This window comes from Crocuta crocuta, unplaced genomic scaffold (genome assembly GCF_008692635.1).
Source record: "Crocuta crocuta isolate KB4526 unplaced genomic scaffold, BGI_CrCroc_1.0 scaffold36, whole genome shotgun sequence".
In the NCBI taxonomy this organism is placed as follows: Eukaryota; Metazoa; Chordata; class Mammalia; order Carnivora; family Hyaenidae; genus Crocuta; species Crocuta crocuta.
In genome coordinates this window covers 18,202,712-18,224,131 of record NW_027532203.1, presented here as the reverse complement: position 1 = coordinate 18,224,131, position 21,420 = coordinate 18,202,712, and the positions used below count along the sequence as shown (strand labels likewise).

The 21,420-nt window shown below is 50.2% G+C and overlaps 1 protein-coding gene across 2 annotated transcripts in view; it reads right to left on the bottom strand.

Moving 5' to 3' along the window:
• Window positions 1-21,420, bottom strand: part of LOXHD1 (lipoxygenase homology PLAT domains 1) — a 158,008-nt gene that overhangs the window by 35,013 nt on the left and 101,575 nt on the right. For both annotated transcript variants that reach the window (XM_077777637.1, XM_077777638.1), the window contains exons 22-29: window positions 20,893-21,059; window positions 19,695-19,799; window positions 16,816-16,944; window positions 15,512-15,676; window positions 11,283-11,464; window positions 7,035-7,151; window positions 6,177-6,339; window positions 2,412-2,566 (exon numbers count right to left, since the gene is read on the bottom strand). In XM_077777637.1, the coding sequence (XP_077633763.1) occupies window positions 2,412-2,566; window positions 6,177-6,339; window positions 7,035-7,151; window positions 11,283-11,464; window positions 15,512-15,676; window positions 16,816-16,944; window positions 19,695-19,799; window positions 20,893-21,059 (1,183 nt within the window). The remainder of the gene's footprint in view (window positions 1-2,411; window positions 2,567-6,176; window positions 6,340-7,034; window positions 7,152-11,282; window positions 11,465-15,511; window positions 15,677-16,815; window positions 16,945-19,694; window positions 19,800-20,892; window positions 21,060-21,420) is intronic.

Below are 21,420 nucleotides of genomic sequence, written 5' to 3'. Positions count from 1 at the left end.
GCAGAGACTGCATGCCAAAGGCAAGCTGAAGAAGCATCCATATAGGGGTGATGTCTTTTATACGTATAAAAAAATGAAAAGCACAGAACAGCAATTATGGATTTTCTATGGGCACCCGTCCATGGATGCAGACCCCTGGCTGGCAGAGTGACGGTCAGCTCTGGCTAGGGGAAACGAGGTGGTGCGGCAGGCAGCCGGGGGGGTTCGGTAAGCCAGGTGAGCTGAGGAAGGGCTAAGGAGCCGATAGGCTGGTCTAGGAGGCATGTGGAAGGGAGACTCTCTGAGACCTGGCTACAGACTGGACGTGGGTGGGTGGGGGGTCCTTTGTGGGGGAGGGTGTCAAGGGGAACTTGCGTATTCTGGAGGAGATAATTAGAGAAATGGAAGCTGCTAGATGCTCAGCAGTGAACTTAAGGTCACGTAAATCATCAGTGACTAAACCAGAAGAAGCTCCAGTTCTCCTGACAGGACCTCAGAACTGGAGAGAAGGAAAGGAAAGGGGTGGTACAGGACGGGACATGGGTTTTTCTTGTGATACAACAATGGCCTAGAGAGAAAAATCGGACTCTGAACTCAGGTGGAATAGACTGCATCACCTTCATTTTTAAGTTCATTCACTTATGAGTATGTACTGTGCCTTCTGTGTGCCGGGTTCCGTGGGTGTGGCCACAGACAGACATCCGGATGTCACCTGTCCACACTGCTGGTTCACAGTGAGCTCACCCATGCTGGCTCCGGGCACCAGCGAAGGCAGGGGAAGGTGAGCTCCCCAATCCTCAACAACACTCAGCACTGACAAAGAGCCAGCATTTCAGATGTTCTAATTCAGTGAACTTATTTTACGGTGGAAGAAACTGAGGCACAGAGATGCAAAGTAACGTGCCCAGGACCACACAGCTAGTCAGTATTAGGAGGTGAATGAATGTAAGTGATCTGGCCCCAGCCACTGGTCTGACCGCTGAATGGCACTGCCACATCCCACAACAGCATAGGTGAGGGAGCCTGTCCCCAGTATAGAGTCCGGGTCACTGCAGGAGCTACTTAAGTGCACTTCTCTGTATTCCATTTTTCCCCAAAATGGATAGACCTCCTTAGCTACCTTACTAGTGCAGCAAATGGTTATATCTCATGTGTGTGTGTCTGTGTGTGTCTGTAATTATTTCTCCCTGATACAAAGTGTTCTTACATCTTTTGTCCTGTTTTTCAGTCCAGGGGTCTAAGTAGCTACCATACGGCTATCCCCACTTCAGAAGCAGTAAACCAAAGCTAAAGGTCAATGGTTCCTAGCTGGACAATGGAACAAATTAATGGAAACACCAGGGCCTGACTTCTCCAGGACCTTGAGGCCAAGGCTGGACTCCTTCCAGACGGCCTGGCCATGGGGTCACCGGGCAGCCGCAGACCCACTTAGATGACATCTGCTATCCCTGTTCCAGACCTCATTTCCTCCTCACGAGTAGGAAATGTTTCAGTGCCAAGAATCATGCCTGGCTGAGGGTCAGGCCTAAGCACACCCCTCCTAAACATCCACCGGTCAATGCAGGAAAGCCCTGCATGTGCATGGCCGCAGGTAAGACCACAGATTGGGTTACCTTGCTCTGATCACTTTGCAGCTGCAACCTGGCCTGCTGGCAGTTCTGGCAGATTTAGGTGAATGCAGTGAAGGAAAAGAGGCTGAGGCTGCGTGAAGGGGGTAAGGCAGGGAGGGCCTGGGAGAAAGCAGAGCTACAGCAGGGAGAGGAGGAAAGTCGAGGTGCTGAGAAGGGAAATTGGGACAGAGGTCTTCCTTTTCCTAAAACCCTAGCGTGTCAGAGCCCTTTACCTAATAGAGGACTTCCTTGGCACCCCCACAGCCAGTCCAGGTCAAAGTGGACCTTAGCTGGGGGCCTGGGGGACTTGTCCATGGCTCCCATGGGCCTCAGTACTGCCCAGAGCTCTGCACAACACAGCTTAGCTGATTCACATCATACTCTTCATTTTACAGATGAAGAAACCAGGTCCACACGGGTTCAACTGGATAAGGAGCTGACGGGAGAAGCAGGCCTCCAGCCCCCACCACTCTGGGGTTTACTACCATGCTCAGGACCTGCCCATAGTGAGCTGATTTTCTGATGACGACCAGCACCCACCCCCCAGTACAGCCAGCATCCTGCAGCTCAAACAGACCTCTCACTTGCCCAAGCCCTACCCTCTACTGTACTTCCACTCGAGATGCAGGGCCCAGGGCCCATGCATAGCCTCAGAGAGGGGACCAGCTGCTCTGCAGGGGGAAGTGCAAGGCCAACCGCTCACAGGAGGGAGCCTGACACCCACAGGTTTGCAGACAGTCTCAGGGACCAAGAGCTGGCCCCCAGCCACCTGGGCCCCGGAGGGGAAGGGAAGGGGATAAAAACTCTGTGTGCCCCACATACCGTTCCTTTCTCGAACTTGTTGGTACGGTTCTCTGACTTGCCAAGGTACCGCTCCCCGGTGTCCCCCAGGTCTCCAAAGATGGTGATGTAGACCTTAGCGTCCGTCCCTGCCCCAGGAATGTTTCCTGTGAAGATCTGCACCGAGTACAGCACAACTGGGCATACAGTTGGACAGATAGACAAAGGGAAGAAAAGAATGGCATTGGCTTTAGGATTGAAGAAACTGGATTTATAGAAGGTATTAAGCTTCTGGCCCAGGTCTCAAGGAGGCATTAGTCTCCTCCTTTTATTTGTTCCACCATGAACATTCTGCTACAAATCTGCAAAGACTCACCAGTGAGAAGTTTGCCCATCCGATCTGGACACAGGTGGCCCCTAAGACCGAGAGGACGGAGGCTTCTCCCAGCAGCCCTCACACCATCCACCCATCCAGTTGTCTGAGCTTCCGGGGGGTGGGGGGTGAGGGGAAGGTGCAGGACACCGCCTGACGTGCGTGTGTGCTGTGGTTGCTAAATGTGCATGCACTGACTCGCCAACAATAACATGCCTACCCGGGGCCCCTGGGTGGCTCAGTCAGTTGAGCGTCCGACTCTTGATCTCCACTCAGGTCATGATCTCATGGTTGGTGAGTTCAAGTCCCGAGTTGGGCTCTGCGCTGACAGCAGAGTCTGCTTGGGATTCTCTCTCTCTCTCTCTCTCTCTGTGCCTCCCCTGCTCTCATTCTTTCTCTCTCAAAATAAATACACATTAAAAAAATAATATGCCTTCCCACTTGAGGGTGACTAGTATCCATGCCAATTCCTTTCAAATGGTTTTTAGAAAAAAATCAAATGTTTTTGAGACTACAGATTTCCCGTAGCATCCATTTCCTGATTTTTAAAAAATGTTTATTTATTTGGGCTGAAATCAAGAGTCAGACACTTAACCAACTGAACCACCCAGCTGCTCCATTTCTCTATTTGCCTTTATTCTCCAACTCCCTGCCATCCAGCACCTGTCCCAGTGACTGTCACCCTCTTCTTCAGCTCCCATGGTCTGTGGGAAGGGCTTGATAAATACTGGTGTGACAGTTATTAAAAATTACTAATGAAAATAAAAACAAATGCTATCTTGTCTTTATTTTGCTGCTGTGGGCTCATTGAGGAAGAATAAAATACCTCTTTCTCCAACTTCCACCCCTAGGGGAAAGGCAAGATGTACATTTTTATGTGGCTAAGAATTTTGTCCCCTCTGTCCTAAAAGCTTTAGAGTTTCAGGCCAAGGAAGAAGGGACTGAGCTGGATTATCCCCAAGGGGAGGGATGGAGATTGTAGCTTTGAGGTGAAGGGAAGAAGTGGCCAGCCTGGAGGTAGGTTGGTTTCCCTAGCCTGTGTGGGGGTGAGGGTTTGGGAGTCCCCTTGGGGGCAGAAACCCCTCATCTGTACACAGAGCTCCTACAGGAAGATGGCTGAGGGGTTATCTGGGAGCACGAACCTCTCATGGCCAAAGAGAGGGTCTCATGATGAAGCCAAAGTGTTTCTGGCCACATAGAGAAACGCCACCTGCATGTCTGCAGAGAACCAGCAGCAACTGTCACCGTGTGTTGGGGGGACATAGGTATCGGTGGTGCCCACGATGGACTAAAGGCCAGGCCCCTCCTGTGAGGCTTGGGATTCTTATGAAACCGAAAAAGAGGGATTCCCCCTCCCTGCAGTGACTGAGATGGACTTTCTCACCAACTCCTGCAAGTGGGCTCAGACTACATTTAATTAAATCAAGCAAAGGAAGATGACGTGAGTTACTCATACCCGTGTATGGAACACGTTTGCGCCCACAGCACGGTTCCTATTATTCTCCTCTTTTCTCCCTTGGACTCTGCAGCATCATTCTCTCCTGTTCTCCATCTGCCTCTCTGGTCGCTCCTTCTGGAGCAGCTTTCCGGGTTCCTGACCTTCTTCCTGCCCCCCAGATGCCTGGTTCTGTCCGCTTCTCTCAGCTCCCCTCCTGCACGCTCTGGGTATTGACTCCTGTGAGTGCCCCGAGCCTGTGTCCCCAATCCTGTTCTCTCCTGTGCTCTGGGTCTACAGCCCTGTCACCTGGGGGACACGTCCACCTTGACTAGATGTCCCAAACTCACATGCAAACCTGAAGTCCGCCCGCTCCCGCAAGCCCCTTTTCCAAAGCTTCTCCCCAGCCCAGCGCTCTGCTCTGCTGTGAGCACAGCTCCCAAGGGCCTGCCCCCTCGGGCTGGGGTTGGGGGGGGGGACCGGGACCAGTCCTACTGCTCCCCCCTCCCCCGGCCCCCACCTTGCTCAGCTCAGTACGCTGTCAGCATTTCATGTGCTGCATGAATAAATGAGATCTGCTCTTTGGTGTTGGAGAGCCAACATTACCCAAGTCTGTCTGGCTGACACTGACACGAGGTCATATTAGGAATCTGGTCACAGTTTAGACGCAACAATCGACTGTCCTTCCCTTCGTGTTTTCTCCCCGTTCGCTTCCCGGCAGCCGCGCACTCAGCCCCGCTCCACACCGAGGCAGGACCTTTGCCGGGAGTCCTTGTCCCACAGCGGGGCGCTGTGTCACTGGGAGCTGTGGACGGATGGCCGTCCCTCTCCCCCCCTCCACCCCCAATGCTCTTTCCAGTCCTTGGGGAAAGGAGCACTGATTCGGCTTCTGGGTGCTGAGCAATGCAGTTGTGCAGTCAAAACCGGCTATTTCTGGATCCTCCTCCCTCCCTCGTCCCGCCCAAGCCACACAGCTCTCGGTGGAAAGATGTTTCCCTAGAAACATCGCCAGGCACAGAGTGGGTTTGTGGCATGTTATTAATACCGAACAGCCCAAGTGTGCCGCTGGGACGGCTTTCCAGGGCGTCCTCTGGGACCCAAGGAGAAAAGGGAATTTTCCTCCAGATTTAATAGCAAAGGGATTTGGGTAGGGAAAGGCACATTACGGAGGCAGCGCTTGTTTTTATCTCTAACCGAGTGGCAACTGAGATCAAAGGAAACGTTAGAGCTATAGCTGGTTTACATCTCCCAGGTTCCACATGGGGCCAGCAATCTTGGATTTTAGTCCAGTTTTTTCCAAGAAGGGATGTAAGGCAACAAATGTGAGCTGGGTTTCCAAGCCCTCAGGGCCTCTCTGATCCGTCCAGACCACCCTCTGGGGAGCCCCTGGTATTCGTTTGGTCACCAGTGGCAGAAAGCCTGTTTTTGGCAAGTGAGTTTGATTTTTGATACAGCTAACGGTTATTTAGGGCTGACTGAATAACCTGGGGATTGACAGGACAATGGCATTGCTGGTCAAAAAAAGAGGTGTGACACTGCCTGTCGTCCAGGAGGAATGCGTGCCTGTGCGTGCGTGTGCTCACACACTCACTCACACACACACGCACACATGCAGTCCAGGATGCTTCTGATTCATACGCATCCTGTGGGAGCAGAGAGGACCAAGCCTTGCAGAGGAGTAGCTGTGTAGACGGGGAGGAGGGAGGCCACAAGGATCAGGAGAATCCAGGCACAGAACACACGGGGGATGCCGTGTCACAGCCAGGCCAGGGAAGGACATGCAGTGAGGCAGCCGGGACCCTGAAGAAGAGCCTCCTGCCATGTATCCGCTCTGTGAACTTGGGCAGGTCAGGCAGTCTCTGTGGGCCTCATGTGCCCTCTCTACGGAGTGGAGATGAAAACAGACCCTGCCTCCTGCGATGCAAAGACTCGGCCTGGCCCGGGACACGTGCCCTCCATGAAGGGCTGCTGCCGCCCGTGAGGAGGGTGCCGCTCTTACTGTCTAGAGGTTCCTCCACTTCCTTGTACACCTGCCTCAAGGACCCATCTCTCATGTATTTCTCAGTGAAGATGTCATAAGGAACCAGTTCTCGAATGGTCTTCTTGTCATCCTCCGACGTGGCAAGCCATCGATCACAAGGGAAAGTCAAGGTCTCTGTGCCCTGGGTTGAGGAGGCAAGAGGAAAATGAGCCCTTCCTGTGGAACCTTCTGACTTCAGTGGTTCATCAGCATGTCAACACCATGGGGACCAAGGACAAGGGTCATGGAGCCCCACAGATAATGGAAAAGCCACCAGGGGAGGCCGGCAGATCCAGTCTTACTTAAAGACTTCAACAGCCACATCAGGGGTTTGCTCTTGAAGGTGGGGTTCCCAGGGTAACTTAAAAATAGGCACCAGAACCCCCCCCCACAGCCTCAGGTTCAGTGGGTAAGGGGAGGGGCTCTGTATTTTTAAATTGCCCTCAGGTCACCCGACCACAGCCACAATCGAAACCTGCCTTCCACATTTAGAATCGTGTGGCTTCAGGACGTTTGCCCAGTTGTTCTCATGGATTTCTTTCTGTGAGTTGACCTTGAGCAGGAGGAAGGGCATACTCGGTCACTCACCAGTAATGTGGCCCCGGGGGTGGGGCACAGAGACAGGGCTGCCCAGACTCTCCTCCTTGACCCTTAAGCCAGGTGCTAAAAGATTCTGCCCTGGACCTGAGCTGCTTCCTGCACTCTGAGTGAACTGGGTGAACTGTCCTCTGATTTTACTTCGACTTAATAAGGCTGCAGGTTCTTGTCCAGAATCCACCTGCATCTCCTCCGGAAAGGGGCAGAGGAAACAGCAGCACAGATCAGCCAGAAACTCACATCTTTATCCGGGAGGAGCCTGCGGATGTCCACGTGGGAGCAGTGCCACCCAGGATTTATGCCCGTGTTGTCGTGGCCAATCCGAATTTTCTCAATGATTTCCCCGACGTCCTCTAACTGTGGAAAGGAGAAAATGCACCACGTGTAGCTGAACAGTTCAGGAAAGTAAAGCTCAGCGACATCCTGTCTCTCCGGGGCATCCACTCTTGAGTCCCTTTGAGCCTCCAGGGGCCCCTTTCTCCCAGTACAGCCCCGCTGTCCAGCCTGGCCAGCCCCCACTCTCCCCTCCACACGCCATGCTCAGGCTTCCCTTCCTCTCTCCCCACTTGAAATCAGCCTAGATTCCAGAACTCAGTTCCATCAACCTTTGGGAGGCTGTCCCCCTTTTCATGGTGGAGCTCACCTCTCTGTCTTCCATTATTTACCATTGTGCAGCTCATTCCCTGCTTGAGAACTGATTTGGGTATCAAGAGGAATTCCGGTTCTGCCGATGCCCTGTCTTGGCAGCCTGACCTTCTCCTTGGCCCCTAAGGGCCACCCCCCCCATCTCCAACCACTCCTCTTCTATATCCCTCAAATTCTTGTCCTTCGAACTTGATGTTCTCTTGCCACAGGACCTTTGCACAGGCTCTTCGTGCCCTTCCACTTTCCTCTTCTTTACCTAAACCTCAACCTCATCATTCATGTCTCAGATCAAGGATCGCTTCCTCAGGGAAGCCCCCTGACCCCCTCAAGAGAGTCAAATCTCTTCATGAGAGCCTCTTATAAAAGCATCTGATAGCACCTCTCCCCTGTACTTCTCACAGTCAGAAGTTTGCCTTCATTTGTGTAATATCCTCTTCTTTACCACTGAAAACCACAAGGGCAGGCACAGCACCTATCTTTGCCCATCGCTCTATCCCTAAAACCTAGAACAGAGCCTGTGAACCCCGGTACTCAGTATACATTGGCTGAAAGGATGAAAGAATGAGCCGGACAATGTCAGCCGGGTTCTGTCACATGCCATCTTGAAACTTAACCATGACTGTATGGCTGGAAGTCCCCCTGAAGGGAAAAGCTGATGCGTGCGAGCTATAGCCAGTGCCTGCAATTCAGGAGATAGCATCTCTTCTCTCCCCTGCCTGGGGTCTGAGGCACGGGGTGCAGGGGAGGGACACTCATCAGGAATGACCGACCCCCTGATCTTTCCACATCTCTTAAGGAGGCAGCGAGGTGGCCAGACACGCGGTGAGGGGGTGTGTGTGCTGACTGAGTGTCTTCAAAGCCACGTTGTGGAGCTGGCCGCCTGGCCGGCACCACCAAGGCCTCAGTGCTAGGAGACAGCAAGTCAGCTCTGGGGCAGGTGAGGACCCTTGATGAGGGAATGGCATCTGAATGACAGATTAAGTCAGTCCTCAAATGCAAATAGCCTCATGCGGAAGTGACCTCTGAACAAAAGGGAACAGCTTCCAACCACTGGCTTCCTTCTTCCCCACACACCCACCCACAGCTGGCAGCCAACGGTAGGCCCATCAGCACTGCTTGGGGGACCCACCGCACTCGCAGCCCCCTCATCCTTTCCAATTGTGGCCATGGCGCTGCCACCTACCACCTATATAATCTGAGGCAGGGCACTTGACCTTCCAGGCCCCAACTTTCTTCTTTATAAAATGGGGGACAGTAATGTCTTACTCAGCTGAAGGCAGAGGCATGGCTGGGGCAACCTCCTGAGGTCACTTCTAGGTCTAAGATCACAGCAATCATTCCGTCAGCTTGGTTCTCCTTCCAAGTGACCAGCAGGGCACCACACTGCTGGGCACTGTGTGAGTCCACAAGGGCGCTACCGCGGAGGTGGGTTCTGCCGTCCTGCCCCCTGCCTCCTTCCGGCCGGCTCACCCTCACTTCACCCTGAGTGCTGTCCCCTGTGAGCCCCTGAGGGGCATTCTGATCACTGAACAGACTGGTGACTTCAGGCTGACATTCGTGCTCTGGGCATTTTATAACAAGGGAAGATACAGAAGCTGTGGGAGGAAGTCCTGGGCCACAGAATGACCACTTGAGGACACTGAGCTGTCAAATGCATTGGGCAGTGGATTCACTGCCCCTCCCTCTGTCCTGGGGCCTCTTTTCCTCTTCCCTCTATCCCATCTCTGAGGTTCCAGACATGTGGACCTTGGCTTCAATGGTACTTTTGGAACCTTAATCATCCATCCAGTCAGTCAGGGATGCTACATCAAGGTGGCCGTCTTAGCTGTGACCCTCAGGGAGCAAGAAGGCCTTCAGCAGAATGCGAGCCATGGATGATGGGCCTCTGGGATAGACTCGGAATCAGAAGAAACCCTAGTATCCTCCAAAGAGGTGGAAGAGTTCAGCAGAGAAGGTTCTGGAATTGAACCGCTGGAGTTCAAATCTTGGCTCTGCCCTTTGTTAATCAGGACACCCTGAGCAAGTTTCTTACCCTTCCCATGCAGAGATCATCATACTAGCAACTCTTGGAATGCCAATGAGGATTCCATGAGCTGATGCAGTCAAAGTGCTCAGAATGGGGCTGGCACAAGGCACGTGCTCAATAAATTCTAGTTATTACTGCTATTTTTTCAGCCACTCCCCATGTCTTAGGACAAAGCCACAGAGAGAGGGAGAGGCTTGCTCATGAGTTTGCATCTGAGCCAGAGCCAGAACCAGAGTCCAGGGCTGTGTGCTTACGACCTAGTGCTCTACGTCCTACCTGAAGATCAGTCAGAAAAGAGACACGGAGAGACAGAGGCACAGCTTTTTTATGTGTTTCCACACTCTCACACTCCCCCAACAGCCAGATAGATTTGAAAAGAAGAAAGAAAAAAGACAGCAACAAATTACTGGCAAATTACAGCTGCTGTTAGTGGGCATTCCATTGATAAAATGCCATGGAAGTCATGCCCGTGTGATCACAGCCCAACCACTGATGGCGTCAGGGTTGGATGACTCAGTACCGCCATCTTGGATGGCTGAGCTGCCATTCTGTGAGGATAAATGAATCACCCTCGAATTTCCTTTGTTAAAGACTCCACCAAGGTGGTGACCTTTCCACAAGTGCTGACTCTTCCCAGTGAAGGTGGAGAGGGAGCGGGGCGTCCCTCAGGGCAGACACTGGCCAGGGAAGGAGGATGGGGCTCTGGACTTTGATTCCCATCAGAAGATAAGGGGCATTTCTGCAAATGTCCCCACTACCTGGAAAGTCCAATCTCATGAGATGCCTAGCTCTTCTCCTTCAGAGCTGTCCCTTCTAAGTCTTGTTTCAGCTGGTCCTCTATCCATCATGTCATTCTCCTTCTGTCCCTCCCACCAAATCACATGCTGTGTTTATTTCCAGCTCTGGCCCTGGGCCGTGATGTTCCCCTTGCTAGGAATGCCTCCCCTTCTTGTCTCTCCTTTGCATTCTCGATCAGTCCCGCATTTGTCCTCATCACCATGCGCTGGCGTCCTGCAGGGCCTAAGAGCACGTATTCTGAGCCAGTACTCCTGGGTTTGAATCCTGCTTCCAGTATACCCTACCTGTGTGAATTTATGTAAGCTACTCCACTCTCTATCTCAGTTTCCCCATTTTTACACAGTGATAATAATAGCACAGAGCTGCTGCCAGGGCTAAGTGAGTTAACAGATAAAGCCCTGTGACAGTGTTCTCTTACCCACAAGATCAGTTATTCTCTCTTGTTGGCCTTGTGTGGGGGTCTGGGTTTCTCCAGCTGGACTGCAAGCCCCTTGCAGGCAGAGTCTGCCCCACCCCCTTCCTCTGCCTCTCCCACCCAACCTAGCACACAGCGGAGAGCACAGAGGAGGCACTGAAGGGCACAGGATGCCAAGGTGCTGTGACCGATGCCTACAGTAGACAGGGAACGAGCAACCCCCCAGCCCAGAAGGGCAGCTGGGGAACATTTGGGGTGTCTGGAAGCCAAGCTCTCTACACAGATACATGTGTGTTATCGCTAGCATCGGAGGTGGCCCCAGTGGAACTGGGATTGTGTCTCTATTTCCTTAAACCTTGTCCACTCACTGTCGCCTTAGATCCTGACACTAGTCCGGGTGGGGCAGGGTGAGGTGCCAGTCCCCCTGGGTTATTCAGATGTGCTGAGTAAGGCCCAGCGAGGCTGGGTGAACTGCCTGGCCTCTTCACCACCAGCAGCCCGGTAGGGTGCCTCCGCCCCCTCTTCTGGTGCCACCCCCTGCTTCTCAGCCCCAGCCCTCCCCACTCTCCCACCCCCCCTCCGGCAGCCCACAAAGCCCAGGCACCTCCATAATGAAGCGGGAGGCCGACTTCCTCTCAAAGAACAGCTTCTGCTCCCTCTTATTTGTGCACAGGTACTTCTGCTGGGTGCACACAGCATCGCAGCCATAGATGACGATGAAGATGTTGGCGTCCGTCCCGGCAGCAAAGACATCGCTGGTGTAGAGGATGATCTCGTAAGGGACAACTGAGGATGATGGATAGAGGGTGAAGTCAGAGGGGAGGCGAGAACAGAAAACAAATGTGGGCAAGATCAAGTTCTTCATCGGCACCATGGCCCCAGTCCCCAACACGGGGAGCTGCAGCCCAGGGACCTAGACCTTCATGTGGTTGCTTAGCAACCACAGGTACAGGGGGAGGGGGGAGGCAGTGTCATGTCACACTTACTGCCCACAGACAGCCCCAGTCACCTCAGATTAGGGTCTCTGTGACTCTCACATCACAGAGCTGGTACAACAGTTTGGCTGAAAGCACAGACTATCCTGACTATCTGTGTGACCTGGGCAAGTCACTTAGGAGTCTCAGTTTCCTCTTCTGTGAAGTGTCCACCATGGTCCTTAGCTGTAGACACTATAAACAGGAGGATTATATTTCAGGGGGCAATGGACCAATCAGATCAGCGGTTTACAGGGTGAGAATCCTTTCTCTTCTCACCCTCACTTGATCCACACTGGCTTGAGCTCCTAACACATCCATAATGCACCTGGCCCTTGCTGGGTTGGATGCAGGGTGGGGGTGGGGGACCTTGTGTACTCCTTAAAAAAGACCTATCAGTGTTGTTGGCAAGCAGCTTCCCGAAAGGCACTTACCAGAGGGGTAGAGACCAGCATTGCCCAGTGTGTGGGCCACAGACTCTTCACCTCAGAAACTCTTTGGCGTGCTTATTATACACTCAGATCCCCAACCTTACTTCAGATTCTCTATGGGATGGGTCTAGTGATCTAAATATTTAACTCAGACTTTACACTGTAGTTTGATACCTATCCTTCTCAAGCTGTTCCAAAAAACAGAAATGGAAGGAAAACTTCCAGACTCATTCTATGCAGCCAGCATTATTCCCAAACCAGACAGAGACCCCACAAAAAAGGAGAATTACAGGCCAATATCCCCGATAAACATGCATGAGACCAGTAGTTTAAAAGTAGTTTGTTAACTACAGATTGAGATCCATTAGCAGGTTATAGAATAAAATTTAGTGGGTAGGCACCAGTATTTTAAAAAATATATGGAACTGAATAAAAAATATCATTGGACATCTCACAGTGAGGCTAAATTTGTGACACTTATTTGTCTCAGATGCATATAAATGTATCTTTACTTACTCTAAGTCACAGTAATAAAAAATATATATGGAAAACCCAGAGAAACAGTTTAAGTGGAAATCTACCCTATTCTATGGTCTTGACCTCGAAAGGAATCACATCAAAAGTCACCTTCTCCCAGGTGGCCCCAACCTTCTCCAAATTTGCTCCAAAGCCAGTGAATTTTCTTTTCATTTAGTACGATGGTTACTCTGCTGTAGAACTGGGACACTTGTATTAATGGTAAGTGTCGTTTGTGGAGTACTTGCCAGGTGCCAGACTCTGTACTAGGCATTCTACCTTCCTCATCTCCATAGCCTTGACAATGACCTCTGGAGGAGGTATCATTGTACTTTATTTTATAGATGAGAAAAACGAGGCTCATACAGGTAAGGTAACTTGCCCCAGATCATAGGGCTGGTCAGAGGTGGAACTCCAAGGTGAACCCAGGCTTGTCTGACCCCTAAATCCTGTGTGGTCAACCTTTAAGGGTGCTATTGTCATGAACTGGAGGTGAGTATTGCTCCCTACCTACAAGTCACAGGGCCTATGACCTATGGGGGTGATTGCCATTCCCACAATGGCCGGAACAGGGTGCTCACCAAAGTTAAGGGAAACGGCATCAGCAATAATGGAGGCAACTTCCCGAGTCCTCTTGAGGGTATCTCCCTGGTCTAAGGCCTAGGCGGCCTTGAGCAGAGAAGACTACAATGGACTTGAGCTTTCCTGAGACTATCTGGCAGCGGGAAAAGCCCTAAAAATATCTGGACAGGAACAGCCCACCTTCAGCCCTCATCCCTAGGCCCCGGGGTCGGATTTGCTTCCTGATTTCCAGTTCTGCCTCTGGATTGAGGAGCTGTGTGTCCTTGGGCAAATGGGTGTATATCTCTGGGCCCTTTTCTTTGTCTGTAAAATGAGAGGGTTTCAAACAGAATCTGTGGCTTTCAGACTGTTTAACCGAATTTAATTTTCAATGGAAAATTTTGAGGGAGTTCCTAAAAATACATTTAGGAACTCAGGTGCCTGGGTGGCTCAGTTGGTTAAGTGTCCAACTTTAGCTCAGGTCATGATTTCACAGCCTGTGAGTTTGAGCCCTGTTTTGGGCTCTGTGCCGACAGCTCAGAGCCGGGAGCCTGCTTTGGACTCTGTGTCTCCCTCTCTCTCTGTCCCTCCTCCACTCATGCTCTCTTTTGTTTCTCAAAAAATAAGTAACCATTAAAAAATTTTAAACAATACATTTGGGAAGAATGCTCTGAAAAAACTTAACTTTTTAAAGCTGAGGAGTGGCTCTGGACAGCATGAATTGGGAACTGTTCCCTCTCATCCTTTCCCCTCCTCCACCAGCTGCCCTGAGACACCCCCTTCAATACCAGCAATCCCCAGAACACAGGCATAAGGCTAAGGTGCCCCCCCAGCCTTAAAGTGGCATGATTCTGACATTCAGGGCTCCATGCTGTATGGAGCCTGTAAGTTCAGACCGTCACAATGGCCCCCTTGCTAACTGCCACATCTCTACTGTGTGGGCAGCACGTTTCTGTCGGCCTGGAAGCAGGGCCATCTTGCTGTGTCCCGGTTTCACGTGTACTGGGCCGCCTTGACGAACTGCCAAATCTAGTTCTAAGCCTTCTAGGCCCCTGAGAATGACAACTGGCCATCCTGGGACTGCAGCTCCCCAGCCCTGGAAGCTCCCTGGCTTTGTGCCCTCGAGGCTTTTCCCAAACAAGGAAATAGGTTCTGAGCAACAGACCCTCCTCTTGTGCACCTACTTGGGGAGAGGGACACTTTGAGGCTGTTCTCCAGTCAGAAAGGCAAGCCTCTCCTTCAGTGTGTGTGTGTGTGTGTGTGTGTGTGAATGTGAGTCTAGGACAAAGGGCAAACGGGCTTGCTTTAGTATCAGGCTAGAGCTGAATATATTCAAGGTCAGGTCATGCAAATTCAGGCCTGTGTGAGGGCACGGAGGGAGAAACAGCTACTTCTGTCTTGAAGTGTCTCACCCAGTATGCTGCCAGCTCTGTGTACATCTGTCAGGTCAGTGTGTCTGTCCTAGACTGTAGGCAACTCCTGGAGGCAGCGTCTACAACCAGGGTTTGCTTTGTATATGCAGAGATTTTACTAGAGGGAAATGTCACTTTGTTTCAGCCTTTGGACCAGAAAATATCTTGATGGATCCGGTCTTTTCCAGTTTAATTGCTTTAGGAAAAAAAAAATTCATCACTGATTCATCCCATGTAATTATGAGCTGTTTGGTGGAAGTTGTTTGGTATAGCTAATTATTTGGTTAGGAAAAAAATTATATTCTCTGGGGGTTTGGTTCTGATTTTAGCACATTTAAACAGATTTTTATAGTTTGGTTGATTTCAGTTTGATTCTCAGTTCCTAGTATGTCCCTACAGGTAAACAAACATATAATACATACTTTCTGACAACTCGGGAAAGAAAGTGTCAAAACTTCACCAATTGTTCCCTTTCCTCCCCTCCTTTACTGGTGAAAAGAACTACATTTATCATCTTTTCAAGTTCTCCACCCCCCACCCCCAATCAGGATAAAATCTTACAGTGGTGATTTCTTGGTCACGTTACTAACTGGACTGAACACCGGTGACGGGGCCCATGTGACTTCTCACAGTTAGACTTTTGTCTTCCCTTCGGGGGGTCTTATGACCATTATGTATTATTATCTCTATTTTGCAGACGAGGAAAAGGCCCCAGAGAGGTCAGGCTCTCTGCTTGTTGGCACCAGCTGGCTTGGGCCCACTGGATCCAGGGCACTGCCCACAGCCCACACGAAGCCTAGAGAGCTGGGGGTGGGGGGTGGGGTGGGGAGGAGGCACGCCTGGCCCCGGGGCAGGGCTGGAGGAGGGGCTGGGACCAAGATGGGGTAGTGGGTGATGGGGCCTGGGAGGAGGGCCAGGCTTGCCGCGCACAGTCCCTACACGGTGTGTACAGCCTCGTCTGAAGCTCCGCGTGGAAGAGGTCCCTGACGATGGCACCGTCGTCTTCATTCTTCGCCAGCCAGCGGCCACAGGGGAATGTCATGCACTTTCCGAGAGACGGGGCGTCCACCTCTACCCAGTCCACAAACCAGCCTGGAGCCTTGCCTGAAGGGAAGGAGACAGAACCCAAGGAGCTCTACACAGACAGCTTACTGTGGGCAACCACAGTGACTCCCAACGTGCTTCCCGGCCCTGTGGCCGACGTCCACAGCTGCACGGAGCCCATGCCGTTCCTTCCCCTGGGAGCACTGCTAAATAACTCCTGTTCAAATGAGCACCCGGCTGAAGCTGACACTCCAGGCTGCTGTCAGGGAAATTAACAAGAGCGAATGAGCCTGCAGAAGAGGTGACAGGAGATGACAGCAAGCACACCGTCCAGGGTGGAAGGCACTCTAAATAGGGAGCTCGGAGATGCCAGAGAGAGCTCGTGTTAACGGGGATATCATAATTTCACCCAGCGACAAGGATGACACTCCAAGCTCTCTGGCCTTTGGTCTTGGAGGATTTCAGGAGGGTCTTTCCTGTCAGTTTGTGGTGCATGAAGGGAAGGCAAGTCTGTGAAGGATGGAGGGTCTTCCCTGGAAAAATGAGTGATTAGGTTTAAAGAAGGAAATGGGAGCCGAGCAGAGAGCCTGTCTCTCCATCCCAGGGTCTAGGAGGCCAGCCTCCTTCCCTAGCCTTAAAACACTTAAGGGCCAAGAACACAAGTCCTACTTTACTAAGAGAGAACAAACCTTGTCTGGCTGGAGTGTCAGAGGGGTTCTGGGAAGAACTAACTAGATCCATGGTTCTCAAGGTGGAGTCCCCAGACCAACAGCCTCGTGTGTGAGAAACAGAAATGCTCAGTCCCCCGCCCCCACTGCCCCAGACCTACTGAGTCAACACCTGTGTGGACGGGGCCCAGAAATCTGTGTTTAACAACCCCCCCCAAGGTGGTTCTGTTGCTCTCTCAAGTCAGAGAGCCACTGAGCAAGACTGGGGATCCTCAAATGTGGCTGCACAGTGAAACTACTCAGGGCAGGGGTTTGGGGAAATCACTGGTGTCCGGGCCCCAGCCCAGGCCAATGAGACTGGAATCTTCTGCATGCAGCTAGGGCCCAATGGGTTGAAGGGTTCGAGGAAGTCGTGTCATCATGGAAGGCAGGTGACATTCAAGTGTCCTGCATATTCGTCCCCAGCCACACAGGGACCTGTCTGTGCTCCTTGCATTCTTAGCAGAAAACAGAGGGGGAAGGAAGTCAGACCTGTGTTGTCATGGCCAATCCTGACTTTCCACAGGTCTCCCAGGTCCAGGGTCTCCACGGTGAAGATTTCGATGCTGTCCCTCTCAAACTTGTCACTGTTGGTCTTGGAGGATTTCAGGAGGGTCATTCCTGCCAACCAAATGGCCCCCATGTGACTGGTTGGACCTGAGACCTTCAAACGAGTCTGACTACCCCTTTTAGTCCCTCCTCATAATGACCAAATTCTTGTAACTCTCATAAAATTTGCAGCGTGCAATTACTGTCCACCAGGCACCTTTGCACATTTAGCAATTTTTTGGACGTGCGTGTGGCCTTTAATTGAGCTTTGTAATAAGCCTTCAAGGTGTGTACTTTTATTTCCAGTTTGTATCTAAAGAAAAGGAGACACACCAAGAGGGGAAGTCCTTATTCAAGTCCATCCAGGAGAAAGCGGTGGGGTCCTAAATCAGTGTAGACTCTGCTTCCACATCCCTCACTTGCTCCACATGGGGAGGAAGCCAGGGAAAAAACCACCCTCCCCATGCTCCCTGGGGTCTCAGGGGCACCTGAACAGAAGGAGAAAGCTGGGGGGTGCCTGGGTGGCTCCGTCGGTTAAGCGTCTGACCTCAGCTTAGGTCATGATTTCACAGTTTGTGAGTTCGAGCCCTGCGTCAGGCTCTGTGCTGACAGCTCAGAGCCTGGAGTCGGCTTCAGATTCTGTGTCTCCCTCTCTCTCTGACCCTCCGCTGCTCATGCTGTCTCTACCTCTCTATCAAAAATAAATAAAACATTAAAAAATTTAAAAAAAAAAAAGGAGAAATGTGGCAGGAGTCACAGAGAAGAGACCAGTTACTGTTTGGACTGGGAGGTCCTTCATTATGGTTTTGATGACTTCAGGAAGAACACGGGAAATGGCAAAAAAAAGTTTCAGAAAGGCCTGGAAAATGAATGACCACAGGATCAGGCGCCATTTCCTAAGGCGAGGACATTGAAGGGAAGAGGATTCATATGGCTTCCAAACAGTTCTAAGGTGGTAGACAGAAGAATAAAGACAGGAGAGGGGATGGGGGCTCTCTGCCCTCTGGTGCACAGTAGGGCAACTTAGTTAGATTTAGGAAGTCTCTCTAAAAGAACCAGTGTTTACAATCCAGGTAGACAAGTCACCTTACATGGAGATTTTTAAGAAAAAGGGAAATGCTTTCCTCCAACAATGCTAGTTGTGTGCCATCTGTTAGAGTGTGGGGCATGCAAGAATACACGACAGGGAAAGGTCGGTCTCCTCAATAAGCAGTGCTGAGAAAACTGGAAATCTCCATATAAAGTAATTAATGTGGACCCTTATCTTTCATTGTGCACAAAAATCAACTCAAAATGGATGCAGATTTAAACACAAGACCTGAAACTGTAAAATTCCTAGAAGAAAACATAGGGGGAAAGCTTTGTGACATTGGTCTTGGTAATGATTTCAGGGATATGACACCAAAAGCACAGGCAACAAAAACTAAAGTAAACAAGTGGAGGGGATGCCTGGTGGCTCAGTTGGTTAAACGTTTGACTTTGGCTTAGGTCATTATCTCAGAGTTCATGGGTTTGAGCCCCGTGTCTGGCTCTGTGCTGACAGCTTGGAGCCTGGAGCCTGCTTTGGATTCTGTGTCTCCCTCTCTCTGCCCCTCCGCTGCTCATGCTCACTCTTGCTCTCTCTCTCTCTCTCAAAACTAAACATTAAAAATTTTTTAAAAAATAAGTAGGATTGCATCAAACTAAAAAATTTATGCACAGCAAGGGAAATAATCAAAAGAATGAAAAGGCAACAGAATGGGAAAGAATATTTGCAAACCATGTAGCTGATAATGGGTTCATTACCACAATATCCTACAACTCAATAATAAAAAGCTAATAACCCAATTAAAAATGGGCTAAGGCTTAAATAGACATTTCTCCAAAGAAGACATACAAATGGCCAATAGTATATGAACAAGATGTTCATTGTCATTAAACATCAGGGAAATGCAACTCAGAACCACAACCAGATCTCACCACACACCTGTCAGGGTGGCTGCCATCAAAAATGAAAAGACAACAACTTTTGGTGAGGATGTGAAGAAACTGAAACCCTTGTACACAGTTGGTGGGAATGCAAAATGGTGTAGTTGCTATGGAAAATAGTATGAAAGTTCCTTAAACAATTAAAAATAGAACTACCATAAGACCCAGCAATCCCACTTTTGGGTATATATTCAAAAGAATTGAAATCAGGATCTTGAAAAGATCTTAGCCCTCCCATTTCACTGCAGCACTATTCACAATAGCTGAGATGTGGGAAATCCCTACATGTCCATTAACTGATGAACAGATAGAAAAAATGTGATCTATATATGCATATAATGGAACACTCTTTGGCCTTAAGAGACAAGGAAATTCTCCAGTCTGCAACAATGTGGATGATCCTTTAGGGCATTACACTGAGCAAAATAAGCCAGACACAGAAGGACAGCTATAGCACGATTCCACTTATACGAAGTATCCAAAATAGTTAAATTCATAAAATCAAAGGCTGGAATGGTGGTTCCCAGGAGCTGGGGAGAGGAGAGGATGGGGAGTTATTAATCATCAAGCATACTTTCCATTTAGTAAGATTAAGGAGCTCCAGAGGTCTGCTGTACAGTCCATACTTACAGTCAACAGTGATGCATTATACATTTCAAATTTGAGAGGATAGAGCACATGTTAAGTGTTTTCCCACAATAAAATAAAGTAAAACAATACAAGGGAATTCTTAAGTATTGTTTTTAAAAGAGAAAGACAGAAGCATGACCAGGATTTCCTTGGAAAGTTCTGTTGAACCCTAGTCTCTCTGGGGAGGAATGTGGGTGAGCCTCGGCCTTGCACTACGTTCTTACCAGTGTTGTCTTGCGTGCCAAAGAGCGTGATGAAGACATTGGCATCTGTTCCTGCATTCTTCTTGTCCCCAGTCTTTACGGTCACTGAGAATGTGGTAGATTTGTCTGCCAGGAGAGGAGTGTGGAGAAGTAAGTGGTAGACTGCCCCTCCCGTAGAGGGAGGAGGGCGAAAACATACTGAGTACATTTCTACATTCATGTGGGCCATTTCTAGGAATTGCTTTACTTGTAGCGTGTGTTGTCCTGCAGTTGCCTGTAGTCTGGAAACTTCCTCGAGGCAGAGATGAGGTCCCCCCACCTCCAGCTCACACAGGAAGCTCTCAATTAAACTGTAGGATGCTTAGGGGAGACTTGGGGTGACTGAGAGTCAGAGGCTCATCAGCCAGGAGCCTGGTTTGACTCCTCCACGTTGGGAAGTTTTAGGGATGTAAATTTCAAGGAAGGGAAGCATTCTAGAATTCTTGAAAGTTCTTGCTTTCCTTTGACAAAAATGTATTGAGGGGATTTATGATGTGCCTGCAGGGGAGAATACAAAACTAAATCAGAGGAGGCTACAACCTATTCTAATTCTATTCTATTCTATTCTATTCTATTCTATTCTATTCTATTCTATATTCCATTCTATTCCACTCCATCCCATCTTATCCTATGTTATTTCATTCTATTCCATTCCACTCCATTCCTAATCATAACTCCANAGGGATGTAAATTTCAAGGAAGGGAAGCATTCTAGAATTCTTGAAAGTTCTTGCTTTCCTTTGACAAAAATGTATTGAGGGGATTTATGATGTGCCTGCAGGGGAGAATACAAAACTAAATCACAGGAGGCTACAACCTATTCTAATTCTATTCTATTCTATTCTATTCTATTCTATTCTATTCTATTCTATTCTATTCTATATTCCATTCTATTCCATTCTATTCCACTCCATCCCATCTTATCCTATGCTATTTCATTCTATTCCATTCCACTCCATTCCTAATCATAACTCCGTGCCTAGCCATATACTTTATACCTAGCCTTATGCTAGGCGTGTGGGAGTATGTCTCCTCATCTCCCCATTCTTCACCTCCCTGCCATGGAGGAACAAGAGCAGTACAGACACTCTGCCAGAGGAGGGGAACACGGAGACCGAGGGTGGGGGAGGGGCAGAGGGAGGGAGGCTGGAGGGAAGAAACCAGCTCTAGTTTAGGAAACCTTTCTGCTCCAGGGCCAGGTTGTCGAGGGGGTTGTTGTCACCACCTCCTCCACGCTCATCCTCGCTCGGGGGCAGCACATAGGACTCATCCACTGGCAACAGCTCCCGGGACAGCTGGCCGTCATCCTCCTCCACTGCTAGCCAGCGCTGGCACGGAAAGTAGTACCTGTGGGGAGGGGAACGAGGAGGGGTTAGGAACGTCTCTTCGGAAAGGTTTCATTAAAGAGCAGTCCTGGGCTGCAAAATGAGAGGCCCTCAGGGGCCCCAACACTCCCCATCTGCCATGGGCCTCCCTCCTACCCAGCCTGGGGGTCACCCCGTGAGAGTCACTTGCCTGGAGCGGAAAGTAAACATGGGGACATGGTTTCAAGGCACCCTGTTGAAAATGGATGTGTAACAGTTGCCTGGAGCCTATTAAACCTTCTCTCAGGGTCATGTCGGAGGTATCTAGAAGAGCTTCCAGGGTCTCTTCCAGCCTTTTCTAGAATTAATCTGGTAGCCAACACTACTTTAGCAAAGAATATTAT